The sequence below is a fragment of the Chiloscyllium punctatum genome, chromosome 24 (genome assembly GCF_047496795.1).
Source record: "Chiloscyllium punctatum isolate Juve2018m chromosome 24, sChiPun1.3, whole genome shotgun sequence".
Classification (NCBI taxonomy): Eukaryota; Metazoa; Chordata; class Chondrichthyes; order Orectolobiformes; family Hemiscylliidae; genus Chiloscyllium; species Chiloscyllium punctatum.
The window spans coordinates 77104414-77120503 of record NC_092762.1 but is presented as its reverse complement, the minus strand read 5'-3'; the positions used below and the strand labels follow the sequence as shown (position 1 = coordinate 77120503).

At 41.3% G+C, this 16090-nt stretch overlaps 1 protein-coding gene across 1 annotated transcript in view; it reads right to left on the bottom strand.

Annotated features, from left to right (window-relative positions):
* Positions 1–477: 477 nt before the first annotated feature.
* LOC140494712 (ADAMTS-like protein 5) overlaps positions 478–16090 on the bottom strand; it is a 120507-nt gene continuing 104894 nt past the window's right edge. Inside the window, exons 9-13 of the mRNA XM_072594227.1 lie at positions 14918–15081; positions 10303–10531; positions 7104–7208; positions 4276–4347; positions 478–2441 (exon numbers count right to left, since the gene is read on the bottom strand). Of these exons, the coding sequence (XP_072450328.1) occupies positions 2134–2441; positions 4276–4347; positions 7104–7208; positions 10303–10531; positions 14918–15081 (878 nt within the window). The 3' untranslated portion in view covers positions 478–2133. The remainder of the gene's footprint in view (positions 2442–4275; positions 4348–7103; positions 7209–10302; positions 10532–14917; positions 15082–16090) is intronic.

Here is a 16090-nt window from a genome sequence, read left to right as displayed (position 1 = left end):
AAGAATCGTCACTCATTTGCTTCTGAGGTCAGTATGTGTAACAGCCAGAGAAACTCATCTGGCATGGTGCCAGGTCATGGCTGGGCCCAGGTGCCTGATGGTGAAGTTGGGGGGTGGGCGTATGGGAGGACTCAGGGTATCTGAATGTTCACAGACTGAGGGCTGGACTTTGTCTCTTTGTTTTTCTGGCAGCAAGGACTCATGGCAGAGGCAGGGGAGTGATCTGGCTGTTTCTTTCTGCATCTATTTTCTAATCCTGTCTTTTGTGTTCTAAAATGGCACCATAAAATGGCCACTTGTGTACTTTTCACTAAATTCCTGTACTTGAGTACACGTGACAATAAGTCTAATTCTAAAATTTCTACTTTATTGATACAAATACAGAAAGTGCTAGAGAAACTCAGCAGCTCTAGCAGCACCTGTAGAGAGAGAAAAACAGAGCTCATGTTTCGTGTTCAGTTTGACTCTTCTTCAGGGTACAGAAATCCTCCATTTGTTCAGAATCATAAGTGTAACTTCCCAGTTAACCTCCAAAAGAAAGCTTCCACCATAAATTTGCAGGAAGAGGTGAATATATTCAGGCGGACCAAGTTACAAAGCCAGCCTGCTCTGGCTAGGACAATCAAAAGTCCTCCCTTTACAGGTATTAATGAACTCTGAATTGCAAAGTGCCCCATAATGCTCCCATTCTAAACTTATTTTTGTCATGCTTCCTGGTTTAGCAGTAATCACCTACATTTCACATTTTCTGTGTTTTATCTGATGATCTGTTCCCCTGATTCACTGAACAATCAGTGACAATCTTTGCTTTCTGTCCTCCTCTATGTTCTGACATCATGCTGCCCTTGCTTCCTCTTCATCCTTTACCTGTTTACTATATTCTCTTTTGCTTCTCTTTACATCTATGTCATTGATCCAATGTTCAATACTCTTCAGTGCAAGGTGGACAATAGCGATGAAATGTTTTATGTTTTCATTACTGATGTAAGTGACCTTGCATGTTAACGTGAAATGATACAGAACAACTAAATACCTTCCCACCTTGAAATAATGCTGAATAAGTAGCTTCTCCAATCTCTATAAATGGTTTGTTTAATATTTTACTTTTTTAATATTATTACTTTCAAATTCTCTGTTATTCCACTGTTTTCATTATACAGGTCTTTGGTCAAGTAAAGTAACATCCTGTTGTAACCTTACAGATTTTGCTTTCAGTTGATATTCATAAGTTTGAGATGGTTGAGCATTAGTGAATGTCAGAGGTGAAATGATTCAAGGTAATTAATGTTTGCCAATTTTAATGACAATGTACAATAAAATTCTTTAAAATGTCTTTGATGCTTAGATACATAATGTACCATGCAAAGTGATTAGTGTCAGTATACTAGTGAGATACTTAATATATGTATTTAAATAAATGATATAAAATAATTGGCATTTACTAATACTTCACCCAAAATTCAGAACATGCCAGGTATAATACAGAATGCCTGTCCTTAAAATAACATAGGATCATGCAATGTAAAACTGTCCAAACCTGGGAGCATCCTTCAGGGAATAGATGTCCCAACTACATGGGGAGAAATTGTTACAAAATAATGAAGTGCATTACTTCCAAGGTGCAGCAGAAAAGTTATTATTGTGCTCCAGTCACAATAACGTAATATTGGGTTGACTTGTTTAAAAATATAGATTCTGTTACCATCAACAAAATTGGACATCATGGCACCTTGCACATCAAATAGTTCATCATAGAGAACATTCCTTACAGAAAAACCAAACACTGTTCAGACTGACCACATATAAACTTCTGAAAGCTTCCGATAATTGTTTCCAATATGAAGACATATTTCTTCATTTCAATTAAGCATGGACAAAGCAGCCACATTAACTCATTTCCAACAATTCATTGCCTTGACCCACAGAGTCATCTCCAAATAACTCCTTCCAGGTACTGTTCTTGGTGGCTTAGAAAAAGGAACTTATTATAAGCGGTGAGTGGTTGCTTAATAGGAGATTTGCACATAATTGATGGAATGATATGGTTTTCTATTGCAATGTCATGGGCTCTTCCCAAATACTATCCAATATTGGACCGAGTTGTAAAATGCTTGTATCATGTTAGACTTTGCTTTATGAGTACCGGTGGCAATATTTGTCTATGTCTCGTAGCATCAAGTCTTCCTTTGGCTGCCAGAGCCTGACGAAACTGTTGTGTTCCAGTAGAATTCGGTTCAGAGTTTGCTCAAAGTTCACGTGTCGCTTTGCCATCATGATGTACTCTCGCTTTTCTAAAATATATGGACAGTCACATGTGTTTGGCACCCAGATGTATTCCCTGTGGACAATGGGATATTTGTTCTTGTACGTTTGCCTGATTTGTACATCGTATCGAGTCTCCGACCCCACAATTGCCTTGCTGAGGACTCTTCCACGAAAAACTGGTGAAGAAGGAAAATAGAAACATTTATGGACCAATGTAGAGCGTAGGGTTTTTTTTTGATGATTTCTTCCATGCTCCCTACTCTGTAGATTCCTTTCTCAAGGAAACAAACTCTGCTTTTCACAGTTGGGGGAATTCACACTTTTCTAACCATGGGTTTCAGCATTTGGATAAATTACTGAAGCAAGGTGTCCTCAGCCTGCTTAAGGAGAAGCTAAGTGACCTATCGCATTATTTAATAAGGATAAGGTAGTTCTTCAGTTGGCCTTGACAACATTCCTTTCCCAACCAATACAACCAAAATTGATTATCTGTTCACTTATTTATTGATAGTCGTGGGACTTTGCTCTAGTCGAAATGATTTGAAGAGTTGGCCTACTTAGCAATTGGTATCAATGCCAATTAAAATCCATGATTGCACATCAAAACATTATGGTGTGGAGATGCCAGTGTTAGACTGGAGTGAACAAGGTCAGAGGTCACATGACACCAGATTATAGTCCAACAAGTTTATTTGAAATCACAAGCTTTCGGAGCACTGCTCCTTAGTCAGGTCACCTGGTGAAGGGGCAGCGCTCTGAAAGCTTGTGATTTCAAATAAACCTGTTGGACTATGACCTGCTGGTGTGTGACATCAAAAAATGATTCAGTGGATATGAAGCACTTTGGGATCTTCGAAGATATGATTTGATGTTCTCTAAATGTGATGTTCTTCCTGGCAGTTCCATTCTGAGAAATCAGAGGAACATTTAGAGGGCCAAGGACTGACATATAAATTCTCCCTTTATCCCTGTTGGAATGGACTGGCCATTACCTGTTATTGGTAACCTGGATCTGTTCAGGTGGATCCACCAACATTTCAAAAATTACAGCACATGGCATTGTTGCTGCATGTGCATTGTTTTTGTACCTTATCTGGTTTTAAGGTACTGGAATTTTATTTGCAGCTGGGTCAGCTCCATGAGCCCTGTTGTGTGACCCTGTTATTCCCTCTTGTCTTGGAGTGACAATGCTAAGAGCAGAGATCGATGTGATAGAAGCATAAACAGAACGTTACACGTTCCTGCTATGTTGATGGTTAATGTTTTTACAATGGGAGCTACTGATGTCAAACACACACATAATAAAAGATGAGAGTGACAGCTGAATATTTAACCACGCAGGCATGATTTAACATCATTTTGCAACTTTGCATAATTGCTAAGCTTAAGTCCATCGTGCACAGATACAGATTGCATAGAAGGTATTTGTAATCAACCTGTTTAGAGATGTTATGACACACCTCTACCGCAGGCAGGATTTGAAGCCTGGCCTTCCGACCAAATGCAGCTTCTGTTGATTTTCTTCCCCAAACTGGCTCAAGGCCACTGAAGCTAATTGTAACAGCTGTACTGACATCATTGCTGAGACTAGCGTGAACCAAGACTGATCCCAATATTTTCTTTATCTTTGTGGGCTTTAGTGCACATTGGGCAATGTACTTATGTCCACCAAGGAGCATTCATGCAGCTTTCCTGTTAGTTCCTCTGAAACAGAAAGGCAGATTCACTGATCCCACTGACTGAAAAGGAGCATGGATAAGGCGAAAGCTCAATAGTGTCAATTCTATAACCTGTACTCCCTATGGGTCAGGCTTCATTTTACAAGCAGTGAATACACTCCACAGAGCTGACCCCTGCTGTAAAAATAAACATGAGAAAATTTGTAATGCAGAGATGTCGCTGCAAATTAGAATCAGCACTTGTAATGGGACTGAGAAATAAATTCATATACCTTGGAATTAGTTCCTATTATTGCTAAAGTAAAGATTTTATGTTTTATTGATGTCTTACCAAAGTCTTTCTGGCAGTACTGTTTAATCCTTTGAGATTTTCCTTTTGACTTCTTACACTTTCTACAGTAACCTAAATCAGAGATAGATAATGATTACTTAAATGCACCAAATCATCTTAATGCTCTCCAACATGCCAATTAATGCATACCATCTATTAGAAGGAGTTATTTTTGCTCAGGCAGCAAGTAATAAAAGCTCCCCCTGCTGTGCAAAGCTTTATTAGACAGTCAGCAGATTGTTCATGAAGGATGGTCAGCTTTTCATGTAAGTGACTGGGAGAAGCTGAAGGAAGCTTTAGGTCCAGCCTTAAAATAAATAAAGAATACCCTTTCCATTGCCTTGGACTGAGCTCCATGGACATTTCATTCAGATACAAGTTGTTTGTACTGAAAAACCTTAGACTGTGCTTCTCCAACACACCCCCTCCTTTGTGCTGGAAATCTCTCAAACTTGTTTGTGACCTAAAGGATCTGGAAATTGCACCCCCTTCCTCACATTTTGCTTCTTCCCACTCCATGCTTTTCAGCCTGCCATCAGTGGCTCAGTTAGTAGCACACTTAACTCTAAATCATAAGGTTGTGGGCTCAAGTTGCACTTCAGTGCTTGAACATGACAATCTACGCTGACACTCCAAAGCAGTACTTAGGGAGTTATGTACTGTCCCAGATATTGCCTTTCAAATGAGGTGTTAGACCAAAGTACTATCTGCCCTCTCAGATGGATACAAAAGTTTGAAGAGGAAGCTTTCTTTGGTGGCCTGGCCAATGTTTATCCATCATTCACTATCACAAAAGCAAATATCAAGTCATTCTCACATTGCTCTTTGTGTAAGCTTGCATATTGCAAACTGGCCACTGTGCTCTCTATATTCTGACAGTTCTCCATTATTTGGGATATCTAGTGGCCACAGAAGGCACCATATAAATGCAAATCTTTCTCCTTTGGTATCTGCATGTGGCAATTCTGAAGAGACCCACACTTGGCAAAGGAGCAAGCTGCCCCGGCGGTGCAGTTGGCCGGGAGTGAGACCAGAGTCAGAGAGACACAGTGGAGAGATGACAGGAGGTTTAACATTCATTATTTCTTTCTAGATGTTAACAGTTCAGCAGCTGACAGGAAGCTCACTCACAGGGATACTGATCTCCCAATGCTGTCAAAGATGACAGATGAAGGAATGTGTTTTGACTGTCACAAGTAGTTTTGTGTAGACATGCTATTGCTGTTGAGATTTTATCAGCAGATCTGTACCATTTAACACATAATGTAAGCATTTCCATGGCACATCGTTCAGTGACTGTTCTGCTTAAGTCATGGAAAGCCAATGCCGTTGTTACATGAGTTCTTTTCCACTGCATAAGCACAAAACATTGATTTCATTAAAGCAACTCAAGCTCAAGCTTTGAAGGAAGTAAAAACATTGTTGATCTAGCATCTTTGATTGATCTTCGTTGATCTAACATTGGGTGTGAGATTGTGCAGCCATCATTTGTAGTGAAACTGTAAATAAAGAGCTTGTTTGCTTTGGCTACAAAGAGCAAATATAAGGCAGTGTGTGTGGCTAATCCTATCTCAACATTTAAGCTACTCTGTTACCAAAAACAATTGCACCATTAAAGGACATGATTTGGATGAGCCGGTGTTGGACTGGGGTGGGCAAAGTTAAAAATCACACAACACCAGGGTAGAGTTCAAAAGGTTAATCTGGAAGCAGTAGCTTTTGGAACGCTGTTCCTTCATCAGGTGGTTGAAGGAGCAGCGTTCCAAAAGCTAGTGCTTCCAAATAAACCAGCTGGACTATAACCTGTTATTATGTGATTTTGTTTTGTTTGTAAATATATTTATTAGCAAACACAAAACTTGTTTTTTTTTGACTTTACAAAAATATAAAGTTATGGAAAATATAAGCAATGGGTGTTGTGTGATTTTTAATTTTGACCATTAAAGGTGCCTCAGGTCCACTAATTAAATATCAGTATACCAGTTTGATCATTGAAGATTCACTCTGTTGAGCTCATTGAAATATTTTGCTGGATTGAAAATACACTGTGCTTGTTAGGAACAAACATATTAACTGTCCATCAGAACAAGATTTGGCCATACAGCCCTTCAAGCTTTCAAGCTTCAAGCTTATGCCGAGCACGGTGGGAAGTCTTTACCTAATGCCCGTGCTTTATATTCTGATGAGTTTTGGAGAAAATCATTGGATTTAATTTTCACAAAAAATAGCTGTCAGACTGGGATTGTGCATTCTGTAGGTGATTTGAGACTGGTTGAATAATGATTCAGCCGGCCGGAACTGATATTTTACTGTTTCAATCCAATTCATGGGTTCTTTCATTGTTGAGGTGTTTTGTTTTGTATTCTGTAGTCCACATGAGGCCTTGGCTATGAAATGCTCCTGGACAATGTTTCTAAAAATTCATTCACAGGATGTGGGCGTCATTGGCTGGACCAGCATTTATTGCCCATCCCTCATTGCCCAGGGGACAGTTGAGTGTCAACCACATAGTTGTGGGTTTTGGGGAATCATATTTAGGCCAGGCAAGGACAGCAGATTTCCTTCCAGATAGGCCATTTGTGAATCCAATAGTTTAATAATCCCAATAATTTTGTAAGGTAAGATGTATTTTTCCCTATTGTATATAAAATATATTTAAACGTTGTAGAGGAAAAGCTTGTCCATTGAATTTATCACAATCCCAACATCCATTCCTGACCCCCCCACCATCCTCTCACAGCTGTGTCACTTTCTGGTAAAGGCAAATAAAACAGATGCTAATGAAAAACAAAGCTTGTTTCTGGTGGTCCTTTGACGGTCTCACTCACTGGGCTCATGGCGGGTGGATTGGATGGGATCCCTCGGTAATACATTTTGAAAGTGATCAATTTGAGGAGGGTGTACTGGTGTTCGCTGTGCAGGGTGTACCCAGCCTGAAGAGAAAGAGAGAAAACAATTGAAATCTGTGTTTTGCTCATTAACACAAGAACCTGATAACCTTGTCTCAATCCAATGCATCTGAAAGAAACATCTACAATGAAGACCATTCCTCTGACTCTCCTAGCTGGTAAGGTCTTTTTAACTGTGTCATTGCCTAGGAGGCTCCCCGTGAGCAAGATAGCAAAATACACAATTATCTGTTACCTGATGAATCAGAGAATGTGAAAGTTCCTGTTAGGCCACCAGGAAGCCTTGGATTTGATCTTTGTTCCTCTTTCCCAAGTCTTTTAGAGATTTCCTCCGTGTTTGCTCCCACCTGATTTTCCACGCAGTACATTTTGGCATGTTCCTGTTTTTATGCATTATACAGGCAACTTTGTTGTCATCTAGAACTAGGGTGGGATTTGAACCTGAGGTTTCTAGCTGAGTGGTGTGGATATTGCTAACTGTTCCACAAGACCATCACACAGAGTCACAGAGTCATAGAGACGTACAACATGGAAACAGACCCTTCGGTCCAACCTGTCCATGCCAACCAGATATCCCAACCCAATCTAGTCCCACCTGCCAACATCTGGCCCATATTCCTCCCAAACTTCCTATTCATATACCCGTCCAGATGCCTTTTAAATGTTGCAATTGTACCAGCCTCCACCACTTCTTCCGGCAGCTCATTCCATACACGTACCACCCTCTGCGTGAAAAATTTGCCGCTTAGGTCTCTTTTATATCTTCCCCCTCTCACCCTAAACCTATGCCCTCTTGTTCTGGACTCCCCCACCCAGGGAAAACACTTTGTCTATTTACCCTATCCATGCCCCTCATGATTTTAGAAACCTCTATAAGGTCATCCCTCAGCCTCCGACTCTCCAGGGAAAACAGCCCCAGCCTGTTCAGCCTCTCCCTGTAGCTCAAATCCTCCAACCCTGGCAACATCCTTGTAAATCTTTTCTGAACCCTTTCAAGTTTCACAACATCTTTCCGCTAGGAAGGAGACCAGAATTGCACACAATATGTTGACAGGGCCACTTACAAGACACTGTTAGTCATAGTCATAGAGTCACACAGAGGGTAGTTCATGTGTGGAATGAACTGCCACAGGAACTGATAGATGCAGGTACAGTTACAACATTTAAAAGATATTTGGACAGATGGATGGATAGAAAAGGTTTAGAAGGATATGGGTCAAATGCAGGCAAATGGGACGAGTTAGTTTGGGAAACTTGGTTGGTGTGGACGAGTTGGACCGAAGGATCTGTTTCTGACCATAAGTTTTCATTGAGAAATGGTACGAGAACAGGTCTCAGTTTGGAGATGGTGCTGCAACATGCAGGGCATAAGGTGGTAATCTGTTTATGTTTCCCCTCATCACCCCACACCCCATACACCTCCAGAAACACAGTCTCAGGATCATGTACAGATTAGTGTTTGTCTAAAATCCATGTGCTGCCCCTTGAAACCTCAATGCCATCTTTAACCCCCCCCTCCCCCAATCCCTCGGACCGGGCATCAGCAAGAACACCTCCTTTTATTGTTCCCTTTTAACTTCATTAACTGCCTCCTAAAGGGTCTCAGTTGACTGCAGGATAAGAAAGGAGAAAGTGAGGACTGCAGATGCTGGACGATCAGAGCTGAAAATGTGTTGCTGGAAAAGCGCAGCAAGTCAGGCAGCATCCAAGGAGCAGGAGAATTAATGTTTTGGGCATGAGCCCTTCTTCAAGAATGAGGCATGCAAGAAGGTAGCTCACCATTACCTTCTCAAGGGCATTACCTTCTCCTGCTCCTTGGATGCTGCCTGACCTGCTGCGCTTTTCCAGCAACACATTTTCAGCGCAGGATGGGAAAGCCTTCCATGGTCTTTTTGTTTGAATAATGATGGTGCCCCTCATGCAGGTGGAGTTGAGTGTCACTTCCAATCTTCCAGCCCTATTGGTCTAAGGACTTGTGTTGAAAAATGAACCACAAAAGAAAAGTCAGCGGAAGAGTCTTTAAAACCTAGACCCTCCAGAGGGACTTGACCTGGCGGATGTGGAAAGGATGTTTCCTCTTGTGTGATAACTACAGGTCATAGATTAAAAATAAGGGGTCGCCCATTTAAAACATTTTTTTTAACTCTCATAGGATTGTGAGCCTTTGGAAGTCCCCTCCTTAAAGGCAATGGATGCAGAAACTTTAAACATTTTTAAGACAGAATTAGATAGATTCTTGATTATCAAGGGGATGAAAAGTTATCAGGGATATGCAGGAATATAGATTTGAGACTAAAATCATATCAGCCATGATCTTATTGTATGGCAGAACAGACTCAAAGGGCCCAGTGACCTACTTTTGTTTCTTATTTATATGCTCGGCTCAGATTAACCATATCCCATCCATTACTTTAAACTACACTCCTAACGGCATTGTGGATCTGCCGACACTAAATGGACTGTGCAAAGGTAGCTAGGAGAAAGTGAGGACTGCAGATGTTGGAGATCAGAGTCAAAGAGTTTGGTGCTGGAAAAGCACAGCTGGTCAGGCAACACCCAAGGAGCAGGAGAATCGATGTTTCAGGCATAAGCCCTTTATCAAGAATGAGGCGTGCAAGAAGGTAGCTCACCATTACCTTCTCAAGGGCAGCTAGGAGTGGATAATGAATGCTCGCCCAGCCAGTGACGCCCGCATCCCATGAAGACATACAACATAAAATTCTGCCAAGGCCTTAATCTGACTTCGGGTGGAGGGTGAGGGGGTTGGGAATGGGTGGATTGTCACCATGAACTTTCTATTCCACTGGATTAAATATCATTCCCCCCCCGCCCCCCCACCACTGCCTTCAAACTTACCAGGGTGGTCACTGTCGTGTAATGAGCTACCTCAGTCTGCTTCACTTCGACCCTGAATGCTAAGCATTGGCACAGCAGAGATCAGGCACTAGGCTGGCCATTCATGGTCATAGCTTAGAAAAGTGTAAGGGCCATGGTGGAGGGGGGGGGGGGAATGATTTCACATCAATAAGGAAGGAGGATCAGCTTTGGAATATCCTTCGTCCTGAAGTTGAAAATTCACAATCAATCTAGCGAACATAAACAAACGGTTGTGTCATACCTGGGTAGACGACTGGCTTTCTGACTGGGCTGGTGGTAGTCGTGGTGATGGTGGTAGTGGAAGCTGTTGTGGTCTGGGTCCAAGGCAGGTAACTGAGAGGATGGTCGGCATCTATAACAGCGATCTCAGGCTGCCTCAGTGGACTGTGTCCTCCCTGGTAATGGCTATAGCGCTCATTAGGAAGCCAGAACTCATATTCAATACCCGAGTTTTCCTCTTGTAGAAGAACCTACAACACACATTGAGCTTGTTCAGTGCGAGATCCCATTGTGACCACTGTAACCTATATCGTTATATTGAAATGGTAGGTACTGCACTGATAACTTCAGCTACTCTTTGAGTAATTAGGGTCTGGAATGCACAGTGTGGAAATGTGGTGTGGTCAGGTTTGGTCGTGGACTCAAGTGAGCTTTACATGATTAGTCAGATAGAAAAAAATGCGTAAAAGATTGGCTCCATATCACTACATTATTCAGAGAGCTAGTACAGGTATTATAGGCAGAATGACCTCCTCCTGCATTATAATGGTTCTGTGATTCTGAGTTATTTTGTTTGGTATTAATGTCCTTTGGTAAAGACCCATAAATAGATATAGACGACTGTAAAAATATTGGCTAAAATATTTTATGTAAATGAGAAGGAAAGACTTGCTGTATAAAGCCTTTCACAATCTTAGGTCATCCCAAAGTGTCCTACAGACAATGAAATACTTTCAGAATGCAATCATTGTTGTAATGTAGGAAACCCAGTGGCAGCAAGTTGCCACAAGCAACAAAATGATAAATATTGGTAATTAGATTTAATGATCCTGTTTGAGAATAAAGATTGGTCAGGACCGTAGAGAGAACTCCCCAACTCTGTCACCATCATGTCTTGAAATAAGACCATAAGACCATCCTGAAATATAGGAGCAAAATTAGGCCATTCAGCCCAAAGGGTTTACTCCATCATTTGATCATGGCTGACATGTTTCTCAACCCCATTCTCCTGCCTTCTCCCTGTAACCTTAATCCCGTTACTGATCAATAACCTCTCTACCTCTGACTGGGCCCCCACAGACCTCTGCCGCAGTGAGTTCCACAGATTTAGTGATTGAAGAAATTCCTCCTCATCCCAGTTCTAAAGGGACAACCCTTCACACTGAGGCTGTACCCTTAGGTCTTAGTGTCTCCAACCAATGGAAATATCTACTCCATGTCTATTCAATCTATTCAGTATTCTGTTAAGTTTAAATCGACACCCCCATATCTTTCTAAACTCTATCGAATAAAGACTCAGCATTCTCAACCATTCCTCACTTGACAAGCTGTTCATCCCCAGGATCAATCTTGTAAACATCCTCTGGATCCTCTTCAAGGCCAATATATCCTTTCTTAGATATGGAGCCCAAAACTACTTACAATATTCCGAATCTGGTCTGACCACATCCTTATACAGCCTCAGCAGTACATCTCTGCTCTTGTATTGTAGCTCTATTGAAATAAATGCTTACACTGCATTCCTAACTGCCAATTGAACCTGCATGTTAACCTTAAGAGACTCCTAAGTCCCTTTGTGCTTCAGATTTCTGAAGCTTTTCTCTATTTAGAAAATAGTCTACACCTTTATTCTTCCTACCAATGTGCATAACCTCACACTTTCCCACATTGTATCCATCTGCCATTTCTTTGCCTACTCTCCCAGTCCTGTCCAAGTCCATCTGCAGCCTCCCCACTTCCGCAGCACTATCTATCCCTCTACCAATCTTTGTGCCTTCTGAAAACTTAGAAACTCAGTTCCTTCATCCAGATTGGTAATGTATATTGTGAATAGTTGTGGTTTCAACACTGACTGCAGCAGAATTCCACTAGTACTTTAATTCCACTTGAAAAAGAATCCTTGATCCCCACTCTCTATCTTTTGTGAGTCAGCCAATCCTCTCTCCATGCCAGCCCCTAACACCATGTGGTCTTATCTTATTTAGCAGCTTCCTGTGTAGAACCTTGTCAAAGGCCTTATGGAAACCCAAATAAATCACACGCACTGGCTCTCCTTTGTCTAACTTATTTGTTACCATCTCAAAGAATTCTAACAGATTTGTCAGGCATGACCTCCCACTGACAAAGCCTTACTGACTCAGCCCTATTTTACCATGCACTTCCAAGCACTCTGCAATCTCATCCTTAATAAATGGACTTTGAAATATTCCCAATAATTGAGGCTAGGCTAACCAGCCTATGGTTTTCCATGTTCTGCTTCCCTTCCTTTTTAAACAGGGGTGTAACATTAGCCATTTTCCAGTTCTTTGGGACCTTCCCTGACTCCAATAATTCCTAAAATAAAATCACCAATGCCTCTACAATCTCAACTATCTCCTTCAGAATTCTGGGGTGTAGTCTAGCTGGTTTGGGTATTAATTTTCAGACCTTTAGGCTTCCCCAGCACCTTTTCCTTAGTGATGGCCAGTACCCTCACCACTGTCCCCTGACTCTCTTGAAAATCTGGTAATGCTGCTGGTATCTCCCACTGTGAAGACTGATGTGAAGTACCTGTTCAGTTCCTCTGCCCTTTCTTTTTCTCCCCATTACCACTTCTTCAGCCCCATTTTCCAAAGGTCTAATGACCACTCTTGCCTCTCTCTTACAGTTTGTGTATCTAAAAACATTTACAATTTTCTTTTACATTACCGTCTATCTTGCTCTCATATTTCACCTTAATGCATTTTAGTTGTCCTCTGTTGATTTTAAAGGTTTCCTAATCCTCTGGCTTCCCACTAATCTTCACCACATTGTAGGCTTTTTCTTTTGCTTTTATGCTGTGCCTGACTTCCCCTGTCAGCCATGGCTGCCTTCTCCTCCCCTGAGTTTGTTTCTTCTTTCTTGGGATGAATTTCTGCTGCATCTTTCAAATTATACCCAGAAACCCCTGCCATTGCTTCTCCCACTGTCTCCTCCATTCTGCTTCTGGCTAGTTCCTCCCTCATGACCTTTACTCAACTATAATTGAGCTTAATTACAAATTGCAATACTGCAATGCCTGATTCTGGCTTCTTCCTCTCAAACTGCAGGGTGAATTCTACCATACTGCCTCCGAGGGGTTTCCTCACCTTAACTCCCTAATCAAGTCTGTCTCAACTATTTTTCTGAATCAAGCTGTTCAGAGATATAATTACAAATCTCTGGAGGAGGTGGGACTTGAACCTTGGTCTCTCGGTCCAGGGATACGGATACTACCACTACGCCACAAAAGCAGTCCCTCAAGCCTGTTTCATTCCACATCTCCAAAGTGCAAATTTCCTGTTTCTGAATGGGCTCCATCACAAGCTGCTCCAAAAAAAAATCTCTCACACGTTCCACAATTTCCTTTTCTTGGGATCAGCTTCCAGTCTGATTTTCCTTATCCATCTGCATTTTGATTATTGTAATAGTGCCTTTCTTCCAGGCCCTTTCTATTGCCTGGTTTAGTTTTTGCATCACATCCTGACTACTACAAGGAGGCCTTTACATAATTCCCATCAGTGTCTTTTTCCTTTTTGCAGTTTCTCAACTCTACAGCTTCCACCCTTTATCGCTTCATGTTAGCGATTTAATTTGATTTCTTATCGGTGAGGTGACCCAGGCCCCTCTGCCCATTTGCCTATCCTTCCAATGGTAGTATATCCTTGGATATTCAGTTCTCAGTTTGATCCCCTTGCACCCATGTCTCTGCAATGTCCACGTTATCATACCCACTGATTTCAGTCTAGCCACTATCTCATTTACCTTGTTTCATATACTGCATGCACTTAACTATAACAACCTCAGTCCTGCATTGATTAGCTCCCCCATCTCATAGTAATCCCCTTATCTGAGCTAAATGGAATTAGAACCTGACTCTATCTTATGATTTGTTCAGGAAACTTTAATAACATCTCCTGAGCCCTCCCCACCCTCACCTAGTTTAAACTCCCAGTGTCCATCCTATTTAACCTTTCCACTAGGACCCCAGTGCTAGATCAAGTAGAGCTGATGGTTTCATTCCTTCCTGCCCTAATACTGGTGCCGGCGCCCCACAAAATGGAACCCTCCTTTGTTCAGTATTTAGAAGTAAGATCATGTATAATTGTTAAAAAAAAGATGTTTACGATTTTGTTTATATATAGTTAGCAGGAAGGTTCTACATGCCTAGAGACTATTCATGGGATTAATGAATAAATATGGTTTAACGGATGACAGTTGTTTGTGAAGCTTTCTTTCATCTATTGAACCAGAATCATAGAAGTCTTACAGTGCAGAATTATGCCACTTGGCCCATCACGCCAATGTTGATTTCTTTGCAAATCTTTAAGCTGAGAGAACATTGACTTCAAGTAAACATGCTGGGTGTTAACAATTATTTTCTCTTGTAAATTGCGAAAGACAACAGAGGACAGTCTTGGAAATTTTAGTGAGAAAAGGAATGTCCCTGCAATGGCGGGTGGGGGGAAATATGAAATTGTTGAAAATTTCTATGAAAATCCTGCCACATTTCCATTCATACTGTTACCTTCCCCACTGTGAAAATACCACTGGCAGGAAATGTGTAAATAATGACAGATGAAGAAAAATTCCTTTAACATAAGAAACATTCACCACACATTTTACATGAAGATTTGTACCATCACATGGAGGTCCTCTCCTGTTGGTCCTGTAGCCTCAATTGTCTCGTGGTTACTAGAAGAACGCTTGTACAGTACTTTGGTGCCAGCAACATCATATTCTCCAGGCCAGTCTATTACCCAGTTCCCATTAATCACATAGTGATTTTTGCCATTTATTAGGGCTACAGGCAGAAAAACAATTGTTACAATTAGAAATGCATTTGTCCACAATCAATGCAATCAAAAATACAATGATTCATAATTATAGAATTAAGAGTCCAATGATGACCATGAGTCCATTGTCAATTGTCGAAAAAGCCCATCTTGTTCACTAATGTTCTTTAGGGAAGGAACTGTAGTCCTTACCTGGTCTAGTCTATCTACATGTGATTCCAGACCCATAGCAATGGGGTTGACTCTAAACTACCCTCTGGGTGTTTAGGGATGGGCAATAAATGCTGGCCTAATCAACAATGCTCTCATCCTGTGAACGAATAAAAATAAAAATGAGCACTGTATCCCAATCACTAATCTGCCACATTATGGGATTGGACAGCATTTGGGTCATGGACTTAAATGAAGAGCAGTCTGATGGAATAAAAGTTCTTTCTGTTTCCTTGCTCACAGCACAAAATCCGTTCATAACTTCGAACAAAATTGCCAACGCCTTCTCAGAAAGATCACAGGTTACCTTGTACAGGAAATGGGGAGATGCCAACCAAGGTGGAGGTTGTCTGAGGTCAGAGGTCAGAGGTTAGGTACATGCTTGGTGTGATTCCATAAATACTGTACCTTCTTAACATCAACTCTCACCTGAGGTGTGGTGATCCTTGGATTAACTTCACTACCAGTTGTCTCTTTCTATGGTCCACTGAGACTGTGGTGACTTTACCTTTTTACCTTTATATGTTTGGTACAAGGCCTTTCTCTACAGCTGGATAGTTTGAGGGTACCTGGCAATATTTTGACTGAGAGTGGGGTCTTAATTGGAAATTATATCCAGAAGGATTCACACTTGGATCTAAAGCTGGGTTATCTTGAATAAAGCCAAAAGCAACAAAACAGAAAGCAGGTCTGGCAAGATCCATGGAGAGAGAGTTCACATTTCGAATCAGATATGATATTATTAATGTATCCACCTCAACCACTTCTGTTGGCAGCTCATTCCACAGGCATACTACCCTCTGTATA